Genomic DNA, 24,970 nt, shown 5'->3' with positions numbered 1-24,970 from the left:
CACAGAGCCCCTCCTGCAGAGACCCCCACCCCCTGCCCGCAGAGCTCCCCTTCACCCGCAGAGCCCCCCAGAGCCCTCCACCACGCCCCGCCCCCGCCCGCAGAGCCCCCCAGAGCTCTCCACCCCCTGCCCACAGAGCCCCCCGCCTTTAAGGGCCTCGACCGCAGGGTCTATGAGTGGTGTTTCAGAGATTAGTGCCCCGTCTTTCCCTCGTTTTTCTTTTTGTATCTTAAAAACCTTAAAGATTTTATAATTCTTGAGGTAAAAGAGTAAGAATGAGAGTAAAAACCTTACACTCTCATTCCCAGAATCTTTAGAAAGTCTAAATTTCAAGCAAGTGGAAATGAAGAACAGCCAGACTCCCTTTCTAGGGAAGAATCAGTGCATTCTAGCGTGATGACCTTTTTTAGTCTCATATTTCAACTCTGTACGACACATTTTAAAAAGAGGTTAGGGCTGTCACTCCTCTTGGAGTCAGGCCTGTCGCTAGTCAGCTGGGTGCCTTACGTCCCTGTCAGCACCAGTGTCTGACTTAGAAGCGGCGGACGGACCCAAGTAACGGCGTTTAGCTTGGTTTGTTTATATTAGTGGTGCTAATTTATTCTGAGTTTTTGAACACATCTCGGTTTCTTTGTTCACCCCTTAGAATAGTAGCAAAAAGACCTTACGTTGGTGGTGACTTAAGAAGGACACAAAGGCTTTATTTTCTTTCTTTCTTCTTGTTCTTTTCTGGCCAAGCTGTGCATGGCTCGTGGGATCTGAGTTCCCTGACCCGGGATGGAACCTGGGCCATGGCTGTGAAAGCGCCGCGTCCTGATGACCGGGCCTTTAGGGAAGTCCCAAGAGAGGCTTTATTTTCTAAAGGCCATGTTTACTGAAAGTGAAAGTGAAGTCACTCAGTCGTGTCCAACTCTTTGTGACCCCGTGGACTGTAACCTACCAGGCTTCTCCATCCATAGGATTCTCCAGGCAAGAATACTGGAGTGGGTTGCCATTTTCCTTCTCCAGGGGATCTTCCCGACCCAGGGACTGAACCCGGGTCTCCCGCCTTCCAGGCAGACGCTTTACCCTCTGAGCCACCAGGGAAGCCCATGTTTACTGAGCTAAGAGGTATTTCTGAGCCTCAGGGTAACTGTAAAGATCCTCAGGATTACAGGAAATATTACTTCATGGACACTTCGGTGGCGGTGCCATGGTTAAGATTCTGTGCTACCACTGCAAAGGGCGTGGGTTCCGTCCCTGGTGGGGGATCAAGATCCCTCATGCCGCACAGCATGGTCAGAACAGAAAGAAGACTTCATGGGTGATACTTGTTCAGGTAACAGTGTGAACCTGGAGAGGCTCCGCCCCCATCAGCCCGCCCCCAGGGTGAGGATGGTCTGGGGCAGTGTCTCACTTGGCACGTATCCCTCTGATTCGGGGAGACCCAGGTCGTTTCTGGACAGGAGTCGTCTCCATCAGGGTCCGAGAACTTCTCAGGAAAGGGAGAAGCAGGGCCTTTATGCGCGAGTGGCGTTGCCGCTGACCCAGGAGAGAATGGAAAAGGCGTCCGAGTGGAGCAGCTCGATGCTGGGTTTATTTCGCCCAGTGTTTGTGGGTTGCTAGGAGAGAGTGCACGTCGGATGTCACAGCGGTGATGCCCGTGAGGAGGACACAGCTGTTGTCCTGGAGCTGCAGTCAGCTGGAGGCGGGGGGGGGGCGGGGGCAGAGGCCCAGACTTAGTGCCAGAGGCGGAGTCCAAGGAAGAAGAGGGAAGGTTCGGCTGTCAGAACATGCAAAGGCCTCTAAAAGGGGCTTTGAAAGACATGGAAAGTTTCTAATAATAGCAGGAAGGGGGGGAGGGGAGTGTGTTTCATCAGTTGGAGGGACTGTTGAACTGTGGGAGGCAAGTGAGCTATTGTGTTTGGGGATAATGCGGGGTTCAGGGTGAGCAGAGAGGGTGCGGCTCAGTCCACATGTGTGTGTGTGGGGCTGACTCTGGGGGAGTGTGGGGTTCAGAGTGAGCAGAGAGGGTGCGGCTCAGTCCAGGAGCCTGTGTCCTGCGCTCACTCTGTGTATTTTTTGCATTTTGGTTTCCCAGGGTTGGGAGGTGAAGGAGCATGGACATGAAGGGCAGCAGGTGGCCTTAGTGTGGTCAAGGAGAGCAGAGGGAGCGGCTAGCCTCAGCGCAGAGTCTGTCTTCCTCTGAGTCTGTGAGGGGAGAGTGGAGACAGCTGAAAGTCAGATGAGTTCATATATGTGCAATCCACCTGTAAGGTAGACACATTTGTGGGTGCTCTGTTTATACCAGGTACTAAGCAGTGAGAAAGCAGTACCCTCGAAAAACGTGCTATAAATCTAATAGCTGCAGATTCTCCTCTGCCAGCTCCTGAATGCAGTGGCCACGCATTATCTTTTTAAATTCTTCTGCAGTGTCTTTAAAACGTGTTGTTGTTTGGTCATTCAGTCGTGTCTGACTGTTTACGACCCCAGGGACTGTAGCCCCCCAGGCTTCTCTGTCCCTGGGATTTTCCAGGCTAAGTGGAAAATACTGGACTGGGTTGCCATTCTCCTCTCCCGGGGATCTTCCTGATCAAGGGATCGAACCTGCATCTCCTGCTCTGGCAGGTGGGTTCTTTACCACTGAGCCCCAAGGGGAGCCTCAGTGTGCTAAAAACGTGCACCCTTAAACGCAGAAGGGGACCTGTAAATGCTTGCTGCGTTGTGGATTGGTTGAAGTCTAATTTAAGCAGTTTTTCTTTCTCCTTTAAATACTTGTATTTGGGAGCACTCTGGCATTGTTGGGGTTCTCACTGGCCCCAGAGTGACTTGCTGTGGTGCCAAGATGAACTGGAGCTGAAGTCAGAAGATGGGGCCATAGCTCTGTCTTTCAGCTCTAACAGCACCCACGTGGCCTAATCCTGAAATTGTGTAAGACTCATTATATAATTGTGCGTGAAAGTACTTTGAAAATCAAAAGGATCTCTGTAAGGTATCAAAGTTATCAGGCCTTTGCTCTTTAGTATTGAACACTGTATTGCCTTTCAATATAGAATCTAATTATTTAGAATATACTCATTTATTTTTTCAGTCATTTAGTTTCGTCTCAGAGTGTAGACTTCATGGAGATGGCTGGTTGAAGGGAGAGTTCCGTGGACGTGTAGCCTAGGCAGATTTATGAAAACTGTAATTTGTCCTTCGTTCTGTTTTCGTGCCCTGGCACTGCTCACTGTGCTCTCAATGGGAATGGGGAGCGCTTCTGTGAGAATCGCTCCTTTCCGTCTCTTCCGGGGACTCCGTTCTCAGTATTAGCAGTGTCCCAAGCCCTCCTGGAAGCCTGGGTTTGGGCCTCGGCCTGGGGGTGAGCTTTAAGGCTGAGTGTCTCCCTTGTGGTGTTTACAAAGCGCCCTGCCGCCCACCGGGAGTGAAAGAATGGGGTTCAGGGACGAGTGTAGAAATCCCACTTGTAGGCATTGTTCTTACCAAGAAATAGAGACGCTTTTGATCCCAACTGTTGAAGGCTAGTGGAGTGCCTTATCTGGGACCACACTAAAACTCCAGATGGAGGCCATGCTCTGCGCGGAGCCCCAGGCACAGGAGCGCCGCTGGTCTCAGACTGGAGAGGTTGATTCTGATTCTGATCTTGTCTGCATAGGTATTTCATTAACCATGGAGCCAGCGTGGGCATCGTCAACAGCGAAGGTGAAGTTCCCTCTGACCTTGCAGAAGAGCCTGCCATGAAGGACCTTCTTCTGGAGCAGGTGAAGAAGCAAGGTGAGCTGAGGGCCAGAGGGCAGGAGGGGCCTGGGCATCGCTGCACGACACTGTCTGCTCACGCCGGCCGTTGCTGCCCACGGCACATGTCCTGCTAGTCCTCGTGCGCGGATTGGCCAGGCCAGACTCCAGAGGCGCGTGCGGTCGGCCCGCCCCTGCAGCCCTGGGCCGTGCACCACGGTGTAGTCGGGCGGCCGGTGGGTGCTGTGGCGCTGCAGGGCAGGCTGAGGAGGGGCGCACGCCAGCTCCCGAGTGTGCAGACGGCGTGGGCGTGGCGTTCCGCGGCCCTTGTCCCTCTGAGCACTGGCCAGTCCTCTCTCTGACTTTGCGCCTTTCCTCTTGAGCAGAGCTGAACGTGGTGCTGGTGGGACATTTGTTGCAGCCTCTGAAGTGATCTTTAACCATCCTGATTATGAAATTTTCTGGTAGTTTGTTACAGTGAGGAAGCTAATTAATTAGACGAAGAAACTCTGAAAATACTTACTTTATATTTTCAGAAGAATCCACTTCAGAGAACCGGTCAGGATCTCTGACTGGAGGTCTTTGGGTTCTTTTAATTTAAAAAGTTGCAAGTAACCCTGGGCCTGCATGGCAGGGAGGACAGGCCTTGGGGCGTCTGCCAGAAGTGCCTCAGAGCCGTGTGGGCCCGAGGCTCGGGGACGTGCCTTCCTGCCGGGAGCCCCGCACCCACAGTCTGCGGTCCCCCTGGGGGTCTCTCTGCTATGACCTTCCTGATGGGATTCCTGCTGGCCGGACGGGCCTGCGTTCACACCACCCAAGGCCGCCTTTGCTCCAGCAGCAGAGCTGAGGCGCTGAGACAGGCCGAGTGCCTGCAGAGCTGAGAATACTAACACTTAATAACTTGTCCGTAATGTTCTGAAGGGAAATAGAATCCCTCGGAAGTGTCTCTGTGCTGACTGCTCCTCAACTCTAGGCCACAGAGCTTCACTCAGCATGTTTCTGTACTCAAGGAAATGAACTTCAGAGGGAGTTAATTTATCAAAGTACATGATACCTGAGACTAAGGTTGTTGCCCCGTCTTAGGTGTAGCAAGGGGAGAGGAGGGGCAGACGGGCCTGGGGGCGACCGCTCTGTGGCCCCGAGTGACCGCCCGGCCTCCGCGTGTTTATCCCCTCCTGTGTTCAGTGGGGGTAGTGACAGCTGCCCGCAGAGGACTGTGGGGAAGCAAAGGTTAGCATGTGGAAAGGCTGTGACTGTACTGCTGCAGGTGCTACAGAGCAGCAGCCCGCCTGTCTTCAGGTTCTTAAGGCCAGAGTGCCTGCAGGCCTCAGTGGGCCCGCCGTCTGTGTTAGCCCTGTGGCCTCTCCCTGGGGGGCTGCTGGCGGCCGTGAATGCCGTGGCTCTTCTGATGCAGAGTGAGTTGGCTGAGCACCAAGCTGCTACTGGCGCTTGGCCCTCAGGCGGGCCTGCCGGGCCGCGGCGGCTGAGTGGCTGTCCGGCATGCCTCCACAGGGCTGGACCTCGAGCAGGCGCGGCGGCAGGAGGAGCAGCAGATGCTTCAGGACGCCCGCCAGTGGCTCAACAGCGGCAGGATCGCCGACGTGAGGCAGGCGCGCTCGGGGGCCACTGCCCTGCACGTGGCTGCAGCCAAGGGCTACTCTGAGGTCCTCAGGTGGGTCCGCACTGCGGCAGGGACACACAGCCAGGAGCAGACGCAGCGCTGAGGTTCCCAGAGGGGGCACTGTCCTCTCTGCCCTTCTCCCCCGTTGCTGTCCCTCCTCCCCCCTCTGCCCTCCTCCCCCCTCACGGTCCCTCCTCCCCCCTCCTCCCCCCCGCCCTCCTCCCCCCTCCTCCTCTACCTGCTGGGTCGTTCCTGCCCTCCTCCCACTGGCCGCCCCGGCTTCTCCTGGCACTCTCCGGGGAGCAGACCTGGGGTGGCCTGGGGGGCCTGGTGGGTCTCCTGCTGCTCGGCGGTTCATCTCCGGGTCCCCTGCACCCCCCACCGACCCCCGCGGTACAAGCAGACATGCGTCCCTGTGTCCTCTGTGGACTTGTTAGGCTGGTGGCGTAAGTTTCAGGGGAGCTGTACTCGCTGCGGTAGGGCGGTCGCCCGTGCGGGAGGGGTCTGGACTCTTCCGTCTTCCCATCCCTGTGCGTCCCCCTGCTTTGTGGAGCCTCAGGGCCGCCGGCGGGTGCAGCGCTGGCTGCTGGCAGCTCCGTGTGTGTCTGTCAGCAGGCGCTCTCACTGCTTGTGTCCTGGGATGAGGCTCCTGGTCTGTGTGGTGGGTGTTGGTGCTCCTGTCTTCAGGGCAGGGTTCCCTCGCTTGCTTCTCTGGAGGCCTGCGGCGGTGCTGCCTCCATCAGCTGGGGGTCATGCTGGCTTCCACATGCCCCGCGGCCTTGGAGCCTCAGTGGGAGCCCCTGCAGACACTCCTGCGGTAGGAGGTGGCAGACCGCCCGGAGAATGGGCGCGGGAGGAGGGAGAGGATGAGGGGCCGTGGGCCGGGCCCCGGACGGGGCTCTGGGTGATCTCTGTGCTGAGGGATGACATGGCTGCACCCCAGTGTGGCCTCGTTCGGGGGGGACTCAGCTGTGACAGCTGCGCTGATGCCTGAGAGAGCAGACCTGGGCTCGGGGCTGGGGCTCGGGGCTGGGGTCTGCAACATCAGACAGATGGCTGTGCGTTGGGCAGGGAACCCTGATGCAGAGGATCTGAACGTCTCGTCCGGATTCTCCTCAGACTTTTGATTCAGGCTGGCTATGAGCTCAACGTCCAGGATCACGACGGCTGGACCCCTCTGCACGCAGCCGCCCACTGGGGCGTGAAGGAGGCTTGCTCCATCCTGGCGGAGGCCCTCTGCGACATGGACATCAGGAACAAGCTGGTGAGTGGACGCCCCCAGTGGCGTCCTGGAGCACGAGGCGGGAAGGCCCTGCCCAGCGGCCAGGCCTGCCGTCTGGAGCAGGCACCCCCCAGCAGCTAGAGCCCTGCACCTGCCCCATCCACCCACCTACAGGCACAGTCGCCTGGTGACATGAAACCCGTCTGCTGACTCTGCTTACACCGAAGCCCCTGAAACAGAAAATGAAAAAAGAAAACGTTCTTACCTTAGCGGAAGTGAGCAGTGGGGAAGCCCGAAACCGCTGTCGGGAGAAGTGTGAAATGCTTCAGCTTTTCATTCAGAAGCGTAATAGCTGAGCCCTGCTCACGTCCATTCGTTAAAACGTGACGACGACAGCATCCTCTAGTTTGGTGAACGTAGTGCTGTCCAGCCTCGCTTCAGGCAGGTTAGAGGCCCTGCAGCTTCCTCTCACCTGCTGCTGCGGATCCGGAGGCCTGGCTGTTTGCTCAGGGCCCGCTCCGGTCTGCCCCGCCCCGCCCCGCCCACCCACGGTCTGTGGGCCCGGGCCCTTCGCTGAGCTGTGCCTGAGGGTCTCACCTAACGGGCTGCTTCCTGTGACTGGTCTTAGTGCCCACGCCTGGGCCTCCTTCCGAGGCCTCTGAGAGCCCCTTGTTGAGTTCATTGTAGCAACTGTGAGCATTTGGAAGAGATACAAGTAGAGATTTCAGTTGATTATTTGCCAAGAGACGATAAACACTAGAGGTGAGGTGAGGATTTCCTGCTCACTGTTTCACAAAACGCAAAGCCCTGTGTCTGTGGGGTCCCCTGTCTTACGCCTCCTCTCTGATAGAGGAGGGCCTCATCGTGGTGCTAAGTCGGCGAGTTAGGGAGGCAGCGGTCAGAGGCGTGAGGCGAGCGCCAGCTAGTCCCCGGGTAGAGGTGCGTGACCGTGGCGTCTGTCTCCTCGCCAGGGCCAGACGCCCTTCGATGTGGCCGACGAGGGCCTGGTGGAGCACCTGGAGACGCTGCAGAAGAGACAGAGCGTGGTGAGTCTGCCTGGCGGCCGTGTGGTCTGTCTGTCCGCGTCCCGGCAGTGGTCGCTGTTCCTCCAGGAACTGTCCATTAGAGGAAACACCCCCAAAGCCATTGCTGCAGAAGTTCGCTCATTGTCTTGTATCACGAGCTGGAAGGCAGACACGGCGATGGCGGCTCTGGTTGCTGGAGTTCTAGGAAGTGAGTGTGGCGTGTTGGAGTCAGTGTTTTCCAAACAGGGAGTACTGAGTTGAGGATGTCTCGTGAGTTCCTTATTGACTGAAGGGACTTCTTTCTTTAAAGGAGGTTGACTACAGGGAGGAATATGTTTCTTTCTTAGAAAGCAAGCAAACCCACGAAGCTCAGAGATGTGGCCTGGGCCGGCGCTTGGTCAGTGATTCATACCTAGCCCAGGTCCATCCGATGTCCAGTCGCTCCCTTCCTGCTCTCCTGAGTGTGTGATGGTTTGCTCCTGGGCCCGTGGCACAGCGCCTCTCAGGAGGACCATGGAGGCTTGTGCCCACGTCCAGGCACAGTGTGGAAGCCCTCCCAGACCGGGGCGAGCAGGGAGTGAGTCACATTCCACTGCAGGAGGGCTGTCGGTGGGGAGGACGGGGCCGGTCACCGCAGGGCTCGAGCAGCTCCCCTTGGGGTGGAGGAAGGTCACCCTCTTGCTTTCCTGTGTTCCCCTCTGCGGGGCCGAGGCTCGGGTTCAGAAGGGCGTGCAGAGCCATTCTGAGGGGAGAGCGTGGGGCTCCCGGCGCTCAGCGCCGTCGGGCTGGGGCGGGAGAGGCCTCGCTGGGGAGCCCGGCCCCAGAGTGGCAGATGCACTGGGCCCAGTGGGCTCCGTCACTGAGCAGTCGCAGCCTTGCTCACATCAGAGTGTGATTTTCACGGTTACGTGTTAATTGTTTTATGAATACTTTATTCTGAAAGAGTTTTGGGGCTCACGTAGGAGTTGCAGAAATACAGTAGAGAGTTCCCACGTGTGTTTTACCCAGTGTGGTTTGTCTCTGAACACGAATAGTGTCTTCACTAAATGACATCTTCCCACCACTGGGAGTGCTGCCTGCCTTTGCCTCCGCATAACTCTGGGATCCAGGCATAAAAATACATGTTGTCTGGAGCGTGTGTCTAAGTGCTGGGCAGGTTTTCCTAAGGGCTCGTTTCCCATTTGGCACCTGTTTCTCTGTAGAAGCCTCGCCAACTTAATTCAGCATCAGATCATAGAGCGTTCTCTCACAGGTGCTTCTGGCGCCTCACCCTTTGGAGTGAGGTTTGGGGCGATGAGGTTTGGATGTTTAGGAGGCTGGTGTCCCTGAAGCTCTGGTGCCATGGTTTTCCTCTTCTCACTGGCTGAGGGCTTTCCTCTGTCTTCATCTTCTGAGCAGACCCTCCGCTGTGTCCCCTGTCCCGCCCCCCAGCTCCCCTCTGGTGCTGGTGCAGTGATGGGGCCGCTGGAGTTCTCGTCACTGCTGATTTCTTCCCGTAGTCAACATCTTCCCTTTCTTGTTCTCTTGATTTCCAGCTTCGAAGTGAAAAAGAGACACGGAATAAGCTAATCGAATCAGACTTGAACAGCAAGCTGCACAGCAGACTCTTTAAGAAGTAAGATATTTGGGTTTGAGCCCAGCTGCGTGTGACGGACGTAGCTTGAGAATTCATATGGTGAAGAGACTCGTGTCTGGTTGTAGCCAGATGGCCTTTAAACACGGGGGATGTTTGATGGGTGAGGAGGTGGGTGGCGTGGCCACGGGGGACCTGCGAGTGGGGGTCTGTGCTCACTTTGTGAAGTAATGGAGACCGTGTGTTTCTTTTTTCCCAGCTGTGGGCTCTTAGTCCCAAGTGCTTCCTGAACTGGAAGCTCTGAGCTCGGGGCCACGTCTGTTCCGCTGCCCTTGTTCGGGCGTCTCACGTGGTCCTGGCATGCAGTGATCACGCAGTAAACATTTGTTAAATGACTTGTTAAGACTGTTCACCTCGTTCACCATGAGGAGTCGTAGCCCCGTTTTCCCGAGTGCAGAGCAGCCAGGTCTCCTTACGTCACACTCTCACGTTGGACACTAAAGGGACCTGAGGGAGGGTTTATGTGTGTTTCTGTTACCACTTCTACACAGAGGTTCCTAGGCTTGTCCCCCTTCTACCAGCTCCGCAGCGAGCTCAGAAAGTGGTTTCTCCTCTCTGAGTTACTCACATTGTCGTCTTTACTTTAGCAAAGAGAAGATGCTCTGTGAGGAGGAGACGCCCAAGTCCCAGCGAGTGGAGGAGGAGAGCAAAGAGTCCAGCAGCTCCAGCTCCGAGGAGGACGAGGGGGAGGACGAGGCCTCGGAGTCAGAGGCCGAGAAGGAGGCGGGGGACCCCGAGGCCGGCCGTCCGCAGAGCGCAGGGGGCCGCCACGTGTCAGAAGGCAGGTGGAGCCAGCCCTGGGGGACTGATTCCCAAACAGGGGCCCCAGACCTCATCATGTGAAGCCCCTTCAGTTGCTGGTTGGGGATGGAAGAAGGAACACAATCCTGGTTACCTCGCTGACTCTTGACGATGCACATTGTGTCGAGAGTCTTCAGTTTGCTGTGCAGTGAGGGTGGGGTGCTGAGCTTGGTCGGACCACCAGGCTCTGGGTTAGCCCGGGGTCTCCACTCGTGGGCAGGTGTCCCCTTCCAGGTGGACCTGGCAGATCTGGGTTTTGCTGGGTGGGTCTGCCTGCGGCAGTGGCTCTGCTGGATAACTGGGGGCTCGTGATGAGCTCAGACTCCACAGGCCGGGGCCTGTGGTCACCACATGTTCCCCTCCAGAGGCATCCCGAGAAGATGCAGGGTTTTCGGTGAGGGGGTGGGCCCGCTTTGGCTGAGAGTCGAGTGTGTGTCCCCCCGGAGCCTGCCCCTCCCTGGCACCCGCTCTGTGAGGGGTCTCCTTTACTGATGTGATTTCTGCAGTTTCAGGGGAGCGCTGCCCTTGTCCACGTCTGGTCTCTCCGAGGACATTTAGGATCTTCGCTTTTGTAGAGCAGACGGGCAGCGGGTTGGTCTGTAGAGCAGGAGAAAACCGTTTAGTCCCTGAGACTCGAGTTGTAGGCACAGCGTGCTCTGGAAACGCCCATGGCAAACCCGTCAGACATGTACACGTCCATCTTTCCAGCGTTTGCTTTCTTCCTGAGGCTCCCAGTGTTGTCTGGAACACGCGCCCAGGCTTCTCTGTGCCAGGTCACCACCTCAGCGGCCTGGGCTGCTGATTGGCCCCAGGTGCCCAGGCCTCAGGTCTCTCGTTCCCTGCAGCCTGGCTCCATGCTGCTCACGCTGCTGCATCCTCTTCAGAGCCCTCCCGTGCCCCCTTCAAGGCTCTGCCTGCAGAGGGTGTCCCAAGCCCAGTGGCCTGGCCTCCCTGACCTCTCCTGCCAGGCTGCAGCTGGCCTTTGCAGCGCTGTCCCCAGGTCCGGGCGTGGGCTAGCCGCCCTGGGCTGCTGGAGTTCCCACACGGGCCCCGAGGCCCACCCCACAGTTGCTGTGCCGTGGGGTTCAGCTCTGCCACCGGGGGTTGACTTTGGTCAGATGCTGTCGGGCCTGCCAGGCTGAGGGAGTCTGCTCAGGCCTTCCCTGTGGGGGAGCTGCAGAGGCAGCCCCGTCCCGTGCTCTCACCCATCTGCCCTCCAGCGGCGCCCCCTCCTCCTAGGCCGTGGCAGGGACCTGGGGCTGGGGTCTCCGGGGGTAGCTTCTGGGTCTCAGCCTGCACTTGGCCTGGGAGGGGCAGGCACGGTCACTGGCTGTTTTGCTGAGTGTGCCCCGGGCGCGCAGAGGGTAGGAGGGCGTGTGCGTGAGCAAGGCACACGTCACGTGAGCGGTGAACGCAGCTGGCTGTGTCCCCTTGTGAGGAGGACTGTGAGTTTGGGATTTATCCCGACACTTTCGGGTCGAGGTCAAGGAGGACGAGGAGCTCACACCCTCCCGAGAACGCCCCGCGTGCGTCCACACGGGGCACAGCGCGTCACGCTTACGTGGTGTGTTAAATCGCAACACCCGTAACGTGTGCTCGTTTACTCCTTACACTGCCCTGTGTGTAAGCGGGGAGGGGACCCGCAGGTGAGGTGAGTGAGGTCTCAGAGCAGGGGGTGGTGGGTGCCGAGACCCCGACTCTGACTGGGGCTCAGAGCAGCAGGGCAGGCGACACGCAGGAAGGGAAGCTGGGTGGGGCTGAGGAGAGCCGCGCCGTGTGGGGGGCTGGTGCACCCGGGCTCCCGTGCCCAGTTGGCCGAGACGCTCTCCTGACGGGGGTGCCCCTTGCAGCCCCGCCCTCCTGCCGCCCGCTCGTCTCTGCACCGGCTCCTCTGACTCGGGTTCCCACGGGTGGAGCCGCTGTGTTGCCCGGATGGCTCGGCCTCCGTGCGCGTCTGCTCTCCCCCAGCCGTGCGTTACAGGCGCTCGGGGGCGCAGCGTGTCCGGCTGGGCCCTGGGCAGGACAGGTGCGCAGCGCTCACCTGGGGGCCCGGGGGGGCGGCTTGTGCCTGAAGCTTCCAGGTGCTGCCTGGACCCCCGCGCACACTGAGCAGGCCTGGCCTCAGGCGCAGCCTCGTAAAGTGACGGTTCCGTGTGTGTGACGTACGCGTGTGGTTGTAGGGAGTGTTAACGATGTTCTGCGGTAGGTGTAAGCAGCCTGCGTTTCCCTTTCTCGTCCTGAGCTGCCGTGAGCCTCTGCTGAGTTAGTGATCTGCTGCTGCGTGACAAGCCGGCCCAGAGCCTGGGGGCAGCAAGACGGCTCTGTGCATGCAGCGGTGTTAGCGGTTGGTGGCTTGGGAAGCGCTCTGCCAGGCGGCTTCCCTGCCATTCTTGTGGCAGCGCTGGCACAGTCAGGCGTTTGCTGAGCTGGCGGCTGAGGGGGCTTCTCCCTTCTGGCTGTCAGGCAGGCAGCCCTGCTCTCCCCGTGGCAGCTGGATTCCAGCCGTAACCACAGAGGACAAGCTCCGCACACGCGCCTTTCCAGGCGTCTGCTTGTGTCCCTTTGCTTCTGTGCCAGGGGCCACAGAGGGCAAGGGTCAGGCCTGGGGTCAGTGTGTGGGTGGTGGGGCATGCCCAGCCCAGGGGCCACAGAAGGTTACAGGTCAGGCCTGGGGTCAGTGTGGGGGGGGGCATACCCACCCCAGGGGCCACAGAAGGTTACCGGTCAGGCCTGGGGTCAGTGTGGGGGGGGCATACCCACCCCAGGGGCCACAGAAGGTTACAGGTCAGGCCTGGGGTCAGTGTAGGGGGGGCATACGTATCCCAGGGGCCACAGACGGTCACGGGTCAGGCCTGGGGTCAGTGTGGGGGGGGGGGGCACACCCAGCCCAGGAGCCACAGACGGTCATGGGTCAGGCCTGGGGTCAGTGTGCGGGTGGTGGGGCATGCCCAGCCCAGGGGCCACAGACGGTCACGGGTCAGGCCTGGGGTCAGTGTGTGGGGGGGTGGAGGGCACACCCAAGGTGTAGGCTCACCGGGTCAGCCCTGGGACAGCTCTTGCGGTTATTGTGGATATTCAGGGCAGTCTGAACATCTCTGCCCAGGAAGACTGCTTTGCGGGGTCGCGGGGCTGGGCCTGGGGAGTCCAGGGACCAGAGGCGCAGCAGCCCCTGGGCGCAAGCAGACGGGTTCCTGCCGACACCCGCGGGGCCCTCCTGCTTGTGTCTCCACCGCGCCCCAGGAGCGCCCTGAGAGTGCTCTTGGCCTGCGGCTGTCCCCCGCCAGGCCCACGTTCCGCCCTCGGGCTGGCTCCTCTCTGAGCCCACCAGGCTCGGCACTGGGTGTGTTCGCTGCGTCCTCACCGTGACTGTTTTGCATCTTACCTCTTTTTCAAATTGCCTAGGGAGCAAGGTCTGTCTTGTACTTTCTCTGGCTTTTTCTCCAGCCCCCAGAGTGGACTCTGCCCATACTTACTGATGAACTGTGTGTGTGTGACGTGTGTGAGGAGAAGGCTGTCCGTTCGTGTGGGAGTTGGTGTCAAGACAGAATTTCACCTGAGCCCGTTTTCTTGTAAGAGGCAGAGGTTGCGGGAGGTTTCATCGTGGTTGGAGTCTGAGCCTCACGTGGCCCGGTGATCCGTGTGGTAACGGGTGAGTCTTTTGTGTCAGAACAGTACAGACTCGCACAAGGGTTTCCTCACGCACTTGTGGCTTCTCCTGTCTTTCATCCCAGATGGCGGGCCGGGCGCCGTCCCCAGCCGTCCCGACTCTGACAACAGGAGCAGCGTCACGGAGCGGACCCCTGCAGCCCCGCAGAGCGCCGTTCCCGCCTCTTCAACCAGGAGAGTGAGTGTGTGCGGTTAATCTGGGTATTGCCCCCGTTGCGGTGATACAATTACAAAGACCTTAAAGATCCAGTCGAGCCTGTTTTCTTACTTGAGTGTAGTTGGCTCACAGCGTGCGTCTCAGTCGTGCAGCAAAGTGATTGTTATACTTGCACGTGTATTTTTTTCCAGGTTTTCCCGTTATACATTATTACAAAGTATTGAGTACAGGGTGCCAGTGTTAATACAGTAGGGCCTTGTTATTTTATATACTTCTGTTGTTTAGTTGCTAAGTTGAGTCTGACTGCAACCCCCATGGACTGTAGCCCTCCAGGCTTCTCTGTCCGTGGGATTTCCCAGGCAAGAATACTGGACCGGGTTGCCATTTCCTTTTTCAGTTTTATATGTAGCAGTGTATATATGTTAATCCCAGATTCTTCATTCATCCCTCACACCCCTTCTCCTTTGGTAACTGTGAGTTTATTTTCTGTCTGTGAGTCTGTTTTGTAAAATCGTTTCTTTTTTCTGATTCCACACACAAGTGGTGTGGGGATGCGTGTCTCTCTCTGACTGCACGTGGTCCGATCATCACAAGTGGTGTGGGGATGCGTGTCTCTCTCTGACTGCACGTGGTCCGATCACCTCTCCATCCGTCAGTGTCGCCGCAGATGGCGTTAACTCATCCCTTTCTGTGGCTCTGTCGTGGCCGAGTGTTGATCACATCGTGTACTGCGTCTCCACATGCCCCCCGTCACGGCGGGCTCAGGCTGCTGTGACGGGGGGCACAGACGGGGTGGTTTACACTTCGAGGTCTGTGTCCCACCGTCGCGGTGCTGGCAGGTTCCGCCCGTGGTGAGGGCTCTCTTCCTGGAGCTCAGACAACCCCCTGGTCTCCAGACGCTGTCACTCTGGGTGTCAGGGCGCCAGGGTGTGGGTCTGGGGGGTGGACACAAGCAGTGCGTTCACGACTTGCCCGCAGTGTGTTTTAAAGAACTTAGAAACCATGGCCCGGCGATGTGGCTGCCGTGTGCGGGGTGGCCAGGCGCCAGCAGCCTGGGACCAGGGGAGTGCTGCCACGGTCTGTCATCCCGAGTCTGAGGTTGGGGCGCACGGGTCACAGTTGGGCTGGGCGGAAGCCAGGGCGCAGCGATGAGCACGAGTGTCTTCACTCTCCCTCCATGGGTGAGGTCTGTGCAGCTGCTGGCAGGAGGGCAGAGGTCGGAGGGGCTGAGGGCCAGAGCCTCCCTGGCCTCGTCAGCCTGAGGCTCACCGCAGGGGAACCGGCACATGCTTTGGCTGAGGTGCTGGGAAGCGCCGTGCTTCTGCACGCGCTCCCTCACTCGCTGGCCCCTTGGCGCCTCCCATGGGGACCAGGAGGCAGACACTCGGCCGCTCCGCGTTCTGGCGGCCCCGGCAGGACGTGGTCCTCACTCCGTTGTGAGGAGTGTGACCGGATCACCCGCTCTTTAGGAGGAAAAGGACTGGATTAGGAAAGCCACCGACACACACCCCTGCCGCTTTGCTCAGAAGATGCTGAGGGAGCCCGGACAGCTCTGAAAGAGCCCACAGGGTGCTTCTGCAGAGCCCCTCAGAGGGGTGTGCACGAAAGAGCAGATCTAAGCACGGCGAGGCTTCTGCTGCGTCCCGCTGTGCCAGCAGCAGAGTTGGCCTGGTTCTGGAGCAGGACCAGCGCTCCGGCGGGGCCCCCGCGGCCAGGGAGGTGGTGGGCTGGTGGTCCCCGGGCCAGCCGTGCCTCAGCCTGTCTTTGGCTGACTCCAGTCTGTGATGTGTTCTGTGGTTTGTGGAAGTGAGATGCTTAAGGACAGTGTAAGCTTTCCGTGAACCTTTCTCTCTTAACGTTAACATTACTTTTTAATGAAATGATGGTAATGAAAACGGTCATTCATTTTTGAAAGCTGTTCTCTTGGCAGAATTTAAAACCTGGCAACCGTATAACTTCTGCCATTTTTTTCTTTTTGATTTTGCTCCTTCTTGAAATCTGAAATGCTTAGAACTGTCGCCTGTATCAGATCAGCTGTTTTCTTGAAGCAGCTAGAGTCTGGGTGGAGAGGCCTGTGGTGTGTGTCAGTGTTGCCTTAAGTCAGCTCACCACAGCCCCGCCACAGGGCCGTGGCCCGCCTGTGTTTCCCAGGGTCCACGTGTTGCAGGAGGGTCAGCGCTCAGCCAGGTTCACAGGTGGGTGGGTGGAGGCTTGGAGACGGGCAGGCTGCTGTCCCCTGGCCCTGTGTCAGCACTCACCCAGCTGGTGGGTCCTCTGTTGGGTGGGCGCCCTGCGAGGGCTGGGGGCTGCTGGGGGGTGGCCATGGCGCCCGGCCTGCTCTGGGCCCCCTGTCCTCCTCACATTGCCCTCGCCGCTCGGCCAAGGATGGGAGGAGCCGTCGGGACCTCACCTCCAATGCCCCTTCCCTCTAGCCCTCCAGCCTCTTCAGCAAGCCGGAAGAGACCAGGGACGAGTCTCCGTGTTCGTGGAGGCTGGGCCTCAGGAAGACTGGCAGCCAGAACGTGCTCAGCGAGGCCGCTGGGGCCAGGGAGGCCCTGCGGGACCGGGGCGCATCTGTCCACCGCTCGGCCTCCAGCCCCCGCATCTCCGCCCTGATGGACAACAGAGAAAAGGTGCGGTGTCCTTCGGTGGCAGTTCAGCCTCGGGGACACACGGAGACAGTGTCTGGGGCCTAAGCTGCTTCTGGGAGTACGGAGTCTGTAAGAGGAGACCCGCGTGTTGACCATCGGATAGCTGTTTGCTTGCGATGATTTGGTTGTCCAAGAAAGAAAAACCCTTTTCCTTTTGGCCTGCCTTCTGTTCATCCTTCCCTTCCGTGGTCCCCTAGGGCAGAAACTTGAGAGCGTGCAGGCAGGGATGTGGCCTAAAACGTTCTCTGAACCAGCACTAGTGGCTCGTGCTCTTAGTGTTCAGAAGCAGAGTTCCTTAGTTGGGCTTTCAAGCCTAACGAAGCTCGGGCAACTGAACACTTAGAAAACAAACTTCCGCATCTACTTCCCTGACTAATGGGTGTATGCGGGGGCTGAGCTCTCACCCGCTGTTCCCTGGGAGCCGCGTGTTCCTGGTCTTGAGATGGTCCAGGTTTCACGGGGCATGCTGGCAGCTTGTCTGAGCGGCCGGGTCTCCTCCAAACGCAGCCCCCTCAGTCAGCCCTGTGTTTCTGGAGACGCTCGGGCCAGGGTGTCAGCACGTCTATCGTGCCTGTGGCTACCTTTCAAGGCAGACAACGTCAGAGCATAGCTTGTCTCTGGCTTTTCAGAGGTCCCCTTTTGGTGGGACCTGCTGCTGTTCCCTTATTTGATCATCCCGGCTTTTCCCAAGAGAATTCTCTCCCTATGTGTTGGCGTCTAACGGAGGAGAGCTGGGAATAAGCCTTTGTTAATACCGCTCAAGCAGGAGTTGGTGCTGAGTTTGGAAGTAAATCACGCAGGTGTGTAAGCTCTGCTTCGCTGCCCCAGTGTGTCAGGGCAGGCCTTCTCTGTGCTTCACTTGTTTTGACTTTGCAGGAGAGAGAAACCAGAAGCTCCTTGAGTTCACTGGGGCTGCGGAGGCCGGGCAGCACTAGCGACCTTGAGGAGAAGGAGAACAGGTACTGTCGTGCCCCGCCCCCTGTCCGGGACTCCCAGCCCCACCCCCCAAGTCCAGTGCAGGGTCCCCGACCCGCCAGGGGGCTTGTGTCTGTGCACAGCGGGCTCTGAGAAGGGGGCTCAGTGTCCACACGGGTCTCTCAGCACAGGGCCTGGCCCACGGGCAGCACTAGAAACCTTGTTACAGAACGGAGTGAGCAGCTTCTAGTTTTTATGTCCATGTTAAGATGAGTGTGGGAACTGTGACCTACGTCGTGTCTCAGAACCGCCCGCGGGCTGGAGCCGGCTCCTCAAGGCGCGATCCTCCCCCCGCAGCCCGGGCGCCGCCTGCAGCCTGCTGGCGGCGCGGAGGCCTGATCCACCCAGGCCTGCTGGAGCGGCCTGCACTTGCCACAGTCCCCACCTGGGAAGGGCTGCTGGGGGACCTGGGGAGGCAGAGGCCCGAGTTGTCAGCTGAGGGTGAGCCTCTCCTGGGTGTGTGCCCTGCTGTGAGCCGAGGGGCTGCTTCTCCTGGACGCTCGTCCTGTCCATCCCCACTCCTGCTCTGCTTGCTTGGAGTGACCTGCCCTGGGCTGACTCGCCAGCCTTTCTAAACGAGGAGCAAAGTGACTCCTCCTTCCAGAAGCTCCAGACCCTGGGAGCGAGGCCTTGGTCCCCAGTGAGGAGGGCTGGCCCTGAAGTGGGTGAACGGGCAGACAGAGATACTGAACCGGTCCTCCGTCTGTGCAGGGAGCAGCGGAGTCCCCAGACAGGCCCTTGGAGGGCGTCCCACGTGCCCCTCTGCCGCGCTCCCTGTCCGCCCCGCCCCTGGCGCGGCGGGAGGCAGCGGCCTCAGCGCCGCCCTGTCTGTTGCCTCCGCAGAGAGTCGGCTGCTAACCTGGTGCGCAGTGGCTCCCAGCCCCGGCAGCCCTGGAGGGACGCAGCCAAGGGGAGCGAGACCCCGCAGACGGCCGCTCCCTCGACCTACGTGTCGACCTTCCTGAAAAGGTACCTGCCCCTCACTCTGGCTGTGGACAGATGGGTAGTGACTGCATGCCTTTTTACACCCAATTAGCATCACAAAAGTGAATCAAAAAATAATTGCTTTTAGATTTCTTGGGATTAACATCTTAAGTAATTTTAAATTAAAATTAATTTCTTTTCCTAACTGAGTTAGAGTAAGCTAATTCCAACTTCTCCCCACAGACAGATCTGAATACACACTCCGCCCTTTCAGTCCTGTGCAATCTGCAGCCACTTCGGCTCCCAGCAGTGTCTGAGCGGGACTGAGCTTAAGCCCCAGCCTCGTCTCCAGTCTCACCTGGGGAGCGGGGAGGCAGGGAGGGGCCCAGAGGGTATAAGGGGAGATGGGGACGGTTTTTTATTTAAAAGTCTTGTATTGAAGCTTGTTCATTCAGGGACTTGAGTTGTTGTTTTTTTTTTTTATGACTTTAATGGCCCTCAGATCCATCAAGATGTGAAAGTCGCAAGTGTGGTGCAGAGAAGGTACCCGGGTATCCTGCCCCTTTCTCACCTGTATGCCCCTCTCTGCAGTTACTTTCTTTGCCATGTACCAGCCAGCAAGCAGCGCACCCCTGCCAGAGCCCTGAAGCTGTAAGACACAATTAATATTTCAGTTTAAACTTTGCTGCTCCTGTGGAAGAATCTGACTCTCGTGGCTTCTTCTGCATCCTCTCCTCACTCCCACTCTCTTGCCCTCCACCTGCCTCTTCGTGCCACAGTCTCCATCATTAGGCGTTTCGGTGCTTGGTCGGCTGCCTAGATACAGGCTTTGGCCACACACTATGTTTGGGATAAAAACTGTTTTCATTTGCTTGGAAGAATCTTATCAACCAGTTAACATCAGAACGTGGGCACCGTTCTGAAATCAGAGAGCCACTGTAGCCTTTTGAAACTTCAGCTCTGCAGATGTGTCCTGTAAGAGAAGGCTCAGCTTGGACAGCGTGCCTGCCCGGTTCAGGGATGCAACGGAAGCTTGTCCCACAGCCTCCGTGCTTCTGGCTTTATTGAGGCTGTTGCCTGTTTGTCTTCAGGGGCGAGGCCTTAGTCTGAAAAGATGCTTTACTGCTCCTTACGGTTGGATCCAGGACTAAGAAAAGTTCTCGAGGAGAATAATGTCCTAGACCTTGGAGGGGCGAGGCCGTGTTCGCTCTTCAGGCCTGGTGGGGTACTGTGGCAGGCTGGGGCTTCCACGTCCACGTCTCAGCGGGCGCATGGAGGGAGTAGTGTTTGGTGGGCAGATGTCGTCTGCACAGTCTTGGTGAGCCGAGAGCTTGGCTGGGGGGAGGGCCGCTTCTCTGTAGGGCGGGAGCGCGCTTCCTTGTGTGAGCGAGTCTGAGAGAGCAGATCTTATTTTATGATCTTTCAAAAGGAAAGAAACATACACAGTCGCTATTTCAGACAGAAAGCGCGAGGAGGTATTTGTCATTCTTAGACTATGCCAACTCTCAGAAACTTCCCGTTTGCTGTCTAGGCAGAAATTCCTTTTGTACAGCCAGTAAGATGCGTCTTTTGCCCAAGAAGTCTTCCTGACCATTTCTGCTCACACCCCCAGGTTGCTGTTATGGTCAAGTTTTTAAATAAATTCAGACTCGCATGATTGCCTGCTGCAGTTGAGGTGGTGGTTGCGTGTCTTGGTGGAGCAGAGAAGCTGAGCTCCGCCACCTCCTGGCTGCTGTGTAGACATGGACCCCTGACCCTCAGGTGCCCTGGCCTCTGGCCGCTCTGCGCTGACTCTCTGCTCCAGAGTGTCTCCAAGCTTTTGCAGTGGTGCTTCTGTCTCAGGGAGGCCTCTGGGCTCGCATGACTTTCTGTCCTAGGGGTTGTCGGAGTCTTTTCCAGCCTCCCCTCTCAGGCCCACTCCGTCAATGCATTCTGCTTCCTCCTGTTGCACCTCTTCTCCTGTCCTCCCCTCTGCAGGTTATGGACGAGGCCTGCTGGCTGCAGGCCCAGCGCGGGTCAGGCTGGGTCCCTCTACTCCCAGCGGCTGCGTCCTGTCCTCTGCCCAACTTGCTTGAAGCGCCCAGATGGGCGGGGAGGTGGCGCTGGGCGGGTGGTGAGCCGCGCGTCCTGGAGGAAGTGACAGTGCGTCCTGTGCTGGACATAGTGGCCCCTCCGTCTCCACCTTTCAGCCCATCGCAGCCCACTCCTGCTGCCTCCCTCCTTGCCGGGGGTTTGTCCAGCTCCGGGCGGCCGGCAGCCCACCTCCCGCCCTGCTCCGTGCAGGGCACACTGCTGGTCTGTGCACCACGGCAGGTAAGCGCTGGGCCGCCGGCAGGCCCTCAGGTGCGGCTTGGCGAGCTTGGGTTAGGTGTGCGCAGCCGCCCCAAGGCTGCCTGTCCTGTCCACGGAGGGGCGTTCAGGCTTCAGCTTAATACGGCCGCTTTCACTTCTCAGTAGCCCTGCAGCCCGGACCGCAAGTCCAGGTTCAGACTGTGTGGTAGATCAGAGATCACAAACATCCCATCTTTCACCTACATTTTCTGTAGTGCTCAGTAGGACTCTTCTGTGTCTCTTTCTGGAGGACGGTGTCCAGACCCCGGTGCGCAGGAGGCTCGGTCCTGCACCGGAAGCGCTCGGGCCGCGGTGAGGAGGCTGTGGCGCTGGTCGTCTCTGTCCCGGCCGAGTCTTCCTGGCGTCCGGCCCGTCCGAGCAGCAGCTGGGCGGGCGGAGTGTGACGTGGCGCGGAGTGTCCGCTGCGGCCGTAGCTGGTGTGACTGTGGTCAGAGCCCTTCCCCGGCTGCGGCCAGGGCCGCTCTGCTCCTGTCCTTGCAGCTGGCACAGGCAACGAAGCGTCCGCGAGGGCAGTGCCGCCCGCGCCCGTGCTGGGGCCGCCTGATGCTGTCCTCCCGGCGTGGTGCTGCCCTCTGCTGGGCGCTGCTCACAGCCCCGTGTGACCGTGCGCACTCGCGCCAGGCCCCACTACAGTGCGCTTGCCCAGGGTGCTAGCCTGTGCGGACAGCCGTGTTCTCCCGCACATGGCGACGCTGAGGCAGAGAGGCTCCCGGCGAGCTCAGAGCGTGGCCTGGGGGCGGGGGGGCGGAGGAGGCGTAGCAGCTGCCCTGTGTTGAGCCCCAGTCTGGGCCAGGCATGGGGCTCGTGCCGAACAGCGTGACATCAGGACTTGGTTCACTCACACGTACAGTACACCCGGTAATGGGGACTGCGGTGTGATGAGTCTTCATGTTTCCCCTCAGTCAGGACGGTCCGAGACAGGGCTGGCGCGTGGCTCGAATCACAGTGGTTGGAGCGGCTTCCGTTTCCGGGGGCTGCCTCATGGTCCCGAGCGTGGCTTCCGTTTCCGGGGGCTGCCTCGTGGTCCCGAGCGTGGCTTCCGTTTCCGGGGGCTGCCTCGTGGTCCCGAGCGTGGCTTCCGTTTCCGGGGTCGCCTCGTGGCCCACAGCAGCTGCTAGAGTCCTCGCCATCATGGCTGCATTCTAGGCCATTCGAGGGAGGACGAGGAGACAGGGCTGTGTGCCAAGAGGGAATGCCTCTGAACTGAGAATTTCCACCGAAGCACTAGCTTTCTGCTTAAGCCTCGCTGGCTCCCTCCCGCAGCCGGGGAGACTTTGACGCGTGTGGATTCTTCACCAGGCTCGTGGCTGCCCTGAGCCATAGGGGCCTGGAGTGAGCAGCGTGACTGTGGGTGTGTCCTGTTCGGTCCTGAGGAGCCCCCCAGCTTGTGAGCAGTGGCCTCACTTTACAGATGAGGAAACAGACCCAGAGTCCAACCATCTAACCGTGGCCACGAGGCTGGAAAGAGCAGAGGCGGGCTGAGCCTGGGTCTCTGCATTTCGGGGCTCTTTTCTTTTTCACTTTTTTGTTTCTACTGAGTTTATCTTTTATTCTGGGCACTAAGTGTTCCACAGGTTTGTCTTATTTAATCTCACAAGACCTTGCACTTGCAGTCATCGTTATCCCTGTCTTAGAGGGCGAGAGATGGGAGAGGTTAAGCTTGGCCCCAGGTGGTTCCAGAGCCCTGGAGCTTTTCCTCTTCCGATCCCAGCAGCCTGTAAAATTATGCACTTCAAAATAGTAAAAATCATATTCTGTAATTTAACAAAATAAAATACTTGGCATTTCTCCAGCATAAGAAATTGCAGAGATCAAAGCGTGTTTTAACTAAGCGGAATTTCATGTGAGGTTTTGATGATGGTAAATTTTTTATACCTTTGTTTCTGGTTAATTTTATTAGTGCTTCCTGGAGACTTATACATTTTGGAAGTCTGAGAAATTATTTGTCTTCACTTTAATAAAAAAAAAAAAAAAAGTGAAATCTCATCTTTTTCCTGAGCTATTAACTGCTTCTGGAGAAGTGTCTTGTGTTTTTTAGATACCAGTTCAGAACTGTTCTATTTTTATCCTTGCATCTAGGTACCGTATTGGTAGTTTTATGATCTGATCATTCTTTCAAGCTTATTATAATGTGATTATTTGAAAATGAGCTTATAGCTACTTAAAGCATTTGTGGTAGTTGTAATTAGGTGAAAAAAACAGATTTTTAGCATTTATTTCTTCCATTGCTTCCCCATGTCTGTGAGTATCAATTTTGGGTCTCTGTTACCCCAGCAACAAGCTGTGACATCACAAACGATGGCTTTTTGGGTGCAGAGCCAATGGCTGCTCTCAAGTCTTTGTTAAGAAACAAAGATCTTGTTTTCATGTAAATGAGTGTAATTGCACAGCTTGCCAAAGGGAAGTCTGTCTCAGGGTTGCGCGTAGGATCCCGTTAGTTTCTGTTGGGTCACTCCTGTCTGCAGTTGTGAATGTGGACAGTCGGGCACTGGCTCCCTGGAGAGAGAGCGCTTGCTCCGCTAGGTGAGGTTGCAGAGTGCTCCCGAGTGGGTCTGGGCGATCTGGGAAGACGGTCGTCTGCCTGCTTGGTGTCGGCCGCGGCCCCTCGGGGCTCCCTACCTGGGGCTGCGGGCGGTGTAAGTGACCTCAGTGTCGTCCTGTGTGTGTGTGTGTGTGTGTGTGTGTGTGTGAGAGTGTGGAGACCAGGTGGTGCTTAGGAGGCATTCAGAGCACTTTCGTGTCTGTCACTACTTGTGCCATAGCTAATTAAATGACATTTTTTTGTATCTCAAAAATTTTTTTTCCCTTTTCCTGAAACATAACTCCTTAGGCAGAAGATGTCAGATTGAAAGCATAATCACTGTTGTAAGATTTAAGAGCTCAGAATTAAGAAAACAGACCAACCACAGACAAATTCTGAGCAAGAAGATTCTCTGGGCAAGCCCTCCTCAAGGCTCTGCCTCTGCCAGGGCGGTGGTGTGTGTGTGTCTGTGTGTGTGTGTGTGTGTGTGTGTGCGTCTGTGTGTGTGTGCTGACTGTTCCCCTTCTGCTATGTCCTCCTGACTTCGGGACCCCTCACAGGTCCCAGGGCGGTGGTGTGTGTGTGTCTGTGTGTGTGCGCGCGCGCTGACTGTTCCCTTTTGCTATGTCCTCCTGACTTCAGGACCCCTCACAGGTCCCAGGGCGGTGGTGTGTGTGTGTCTGTGTGTGTGTGTGTCTGTGTGTGTGTGTGTCTGTGTGTGTGTGTCTGTGTGTGCGTCTGTGTGTGTGTCTGTGTGTGTGTGCGCGCGCGCTGACTGTTCCCCTTCTGCTATGTCCTCCTGACTTCAGGACCCCTCACAGGTCCCAGGGCGGTGGTGTCTGTGTGCTGACCGTTCCCTTTCTGCTGTGTCCTTCTTGATTTTAGGACCCCTTACAGGTCCCAGGCCGACTCCACGGCAGAGAGAGCCGACGGCGTCGCCTGCAGCAGCCCGCTCTGTGTGATCACGAACCGCCCCCCGCCCAGCACTGCCAGCGGGGTTCCAGCCACCACGCTGCTCTGCGCCCCTGGCCCTGAGCCCTCTGTGGAAGCCAGGCAGAGGAGGAGGTGTGTGGCCCCCGCCCTCTGTGGGCTCTGCTCTGCAGCAGGAGGTGGGAGGTGCAGGGTGGGCGGCGACAGTCAGCCCCCAGCTCAGAGGCTTCTTGGAGACAGAGCTTTCTGGTGCGGCTCGGGTTTGTACCCTGCCTCTTGGAGACTTTCGGTGGAGATTTTAACTACTTCTGGTTATTTAACGTACGTACTTCTTCTGTTACGGATACAGGCGTTTCTTCTGTCTCCTCATCTTACGGAAGAGAGGCCCCTCAGGCCCTGTCTCCCCTGGCGCTGCAGCGCCTGAGCACAGGGAAGGGTCTCAGTCCCGCTCTGTGCGGCCCGTGCCGACCTCTGGCAGCAAAGGAGAGCAGGGACGCAACAAAAGGCTCCGAGAAGCAGAGCTCGATGTGCAGTGGATTAATTTGAGAAGAATGTCAGAAAAGGCAGTGGACAGTGCGTGGCGAGTGGCGGGGGTCAGTGGCTGGCTGTTCTGTAGACTTGCTGGAGGGGTGGAGGGAGCAGCCGAGAGCTGACCTCAGAGACTTTAGGGAGGAGCTGAGAGAGCTGACTCCACACTTAGGGCGGAAAGCGAAGAAGAACTAGAGCCTCTGGTGAAAGTGAAGAAGAGAGTGAACAAGCGGCTGCAAACTCAGCATTC

General features: G+C 57.9%; 1 protein-coding gene across 6 annotated transcripts in view; it reads left to right on the top strand.

Annotated features, from left to right (window-relative positions):
• PPP1R12B (protein phosphatase 1 regulatory subunit 12B) overlaps positions 1-24,970 on the top strand; it is a 167,884-nt gene that overhangs the window by 47,834 nt on the left and 95,080 nt on the right. Inside the window, exons 3-13 of one of the 6 annotated variants that reach the window (XM_061381770.1) lie at positions 3,635-3,753; positions 5,227-5,386; positions 6,455-6,599; positions 7,529-7,603; positions 9,118-9,197; positions 9,803-9,939; positions 13,745-13,860; positions 16,272-16,472; positions 17,367-17,449; positions 18,309-18,434; positions 24,148-24,327. In XM_061381770.1, the coding sequence (XP_061237754.1) occupies positions 3,635-3,753; positions 5,227-5,386; positions 6,455-6,599; positions 7,529-7,603; positions 9,118-9,197; positions 9,803-9,939; positions 13,745-13,860; positions 16,272-16,472; positions 17,367-17,449; positions 18,309-18,434; positions 24,148-24,327 (1,422 nt within the window). Of the gene's footprint in view, positions 1-3,634; positions 3,754-5,226; positions 5,387-6,454; positions 6,600-7,528; positions 7,604-9,117; positions 9,198-9,802; positions 9,940-12,915; positions 13,861-16,271; positions 16,473-17,366; positions 17,450-18,308; positions 18,435-18,891; positions 19,041-23,045; positions 23,265-24,147; positions 24,328-24,970 lie in introns of those variants that run through there. The other 5 variants (XM_061381763.1, XM_061381764.1, XM_061381767.1 and 2 more) reach the window with 5 other exon arrangements.

This window comes from Bos javanicus, chromosome 16 (genome assembly GCF_032452875.1).
Source record: "Bos javanicus breed banteng chromosome 16, ARS-OSU_banteng_1.0, whole genome shotgun sequence".
NCBI classification, from domain to species: Eukaryota; Metazoa; Chordata; class Mammalia; order Artiodactyla; family Bovidae; genus Bos; species Bos javanicus.
This window is presented reverse-complemented; position numbering and strand designations above follow the sequence as displayed.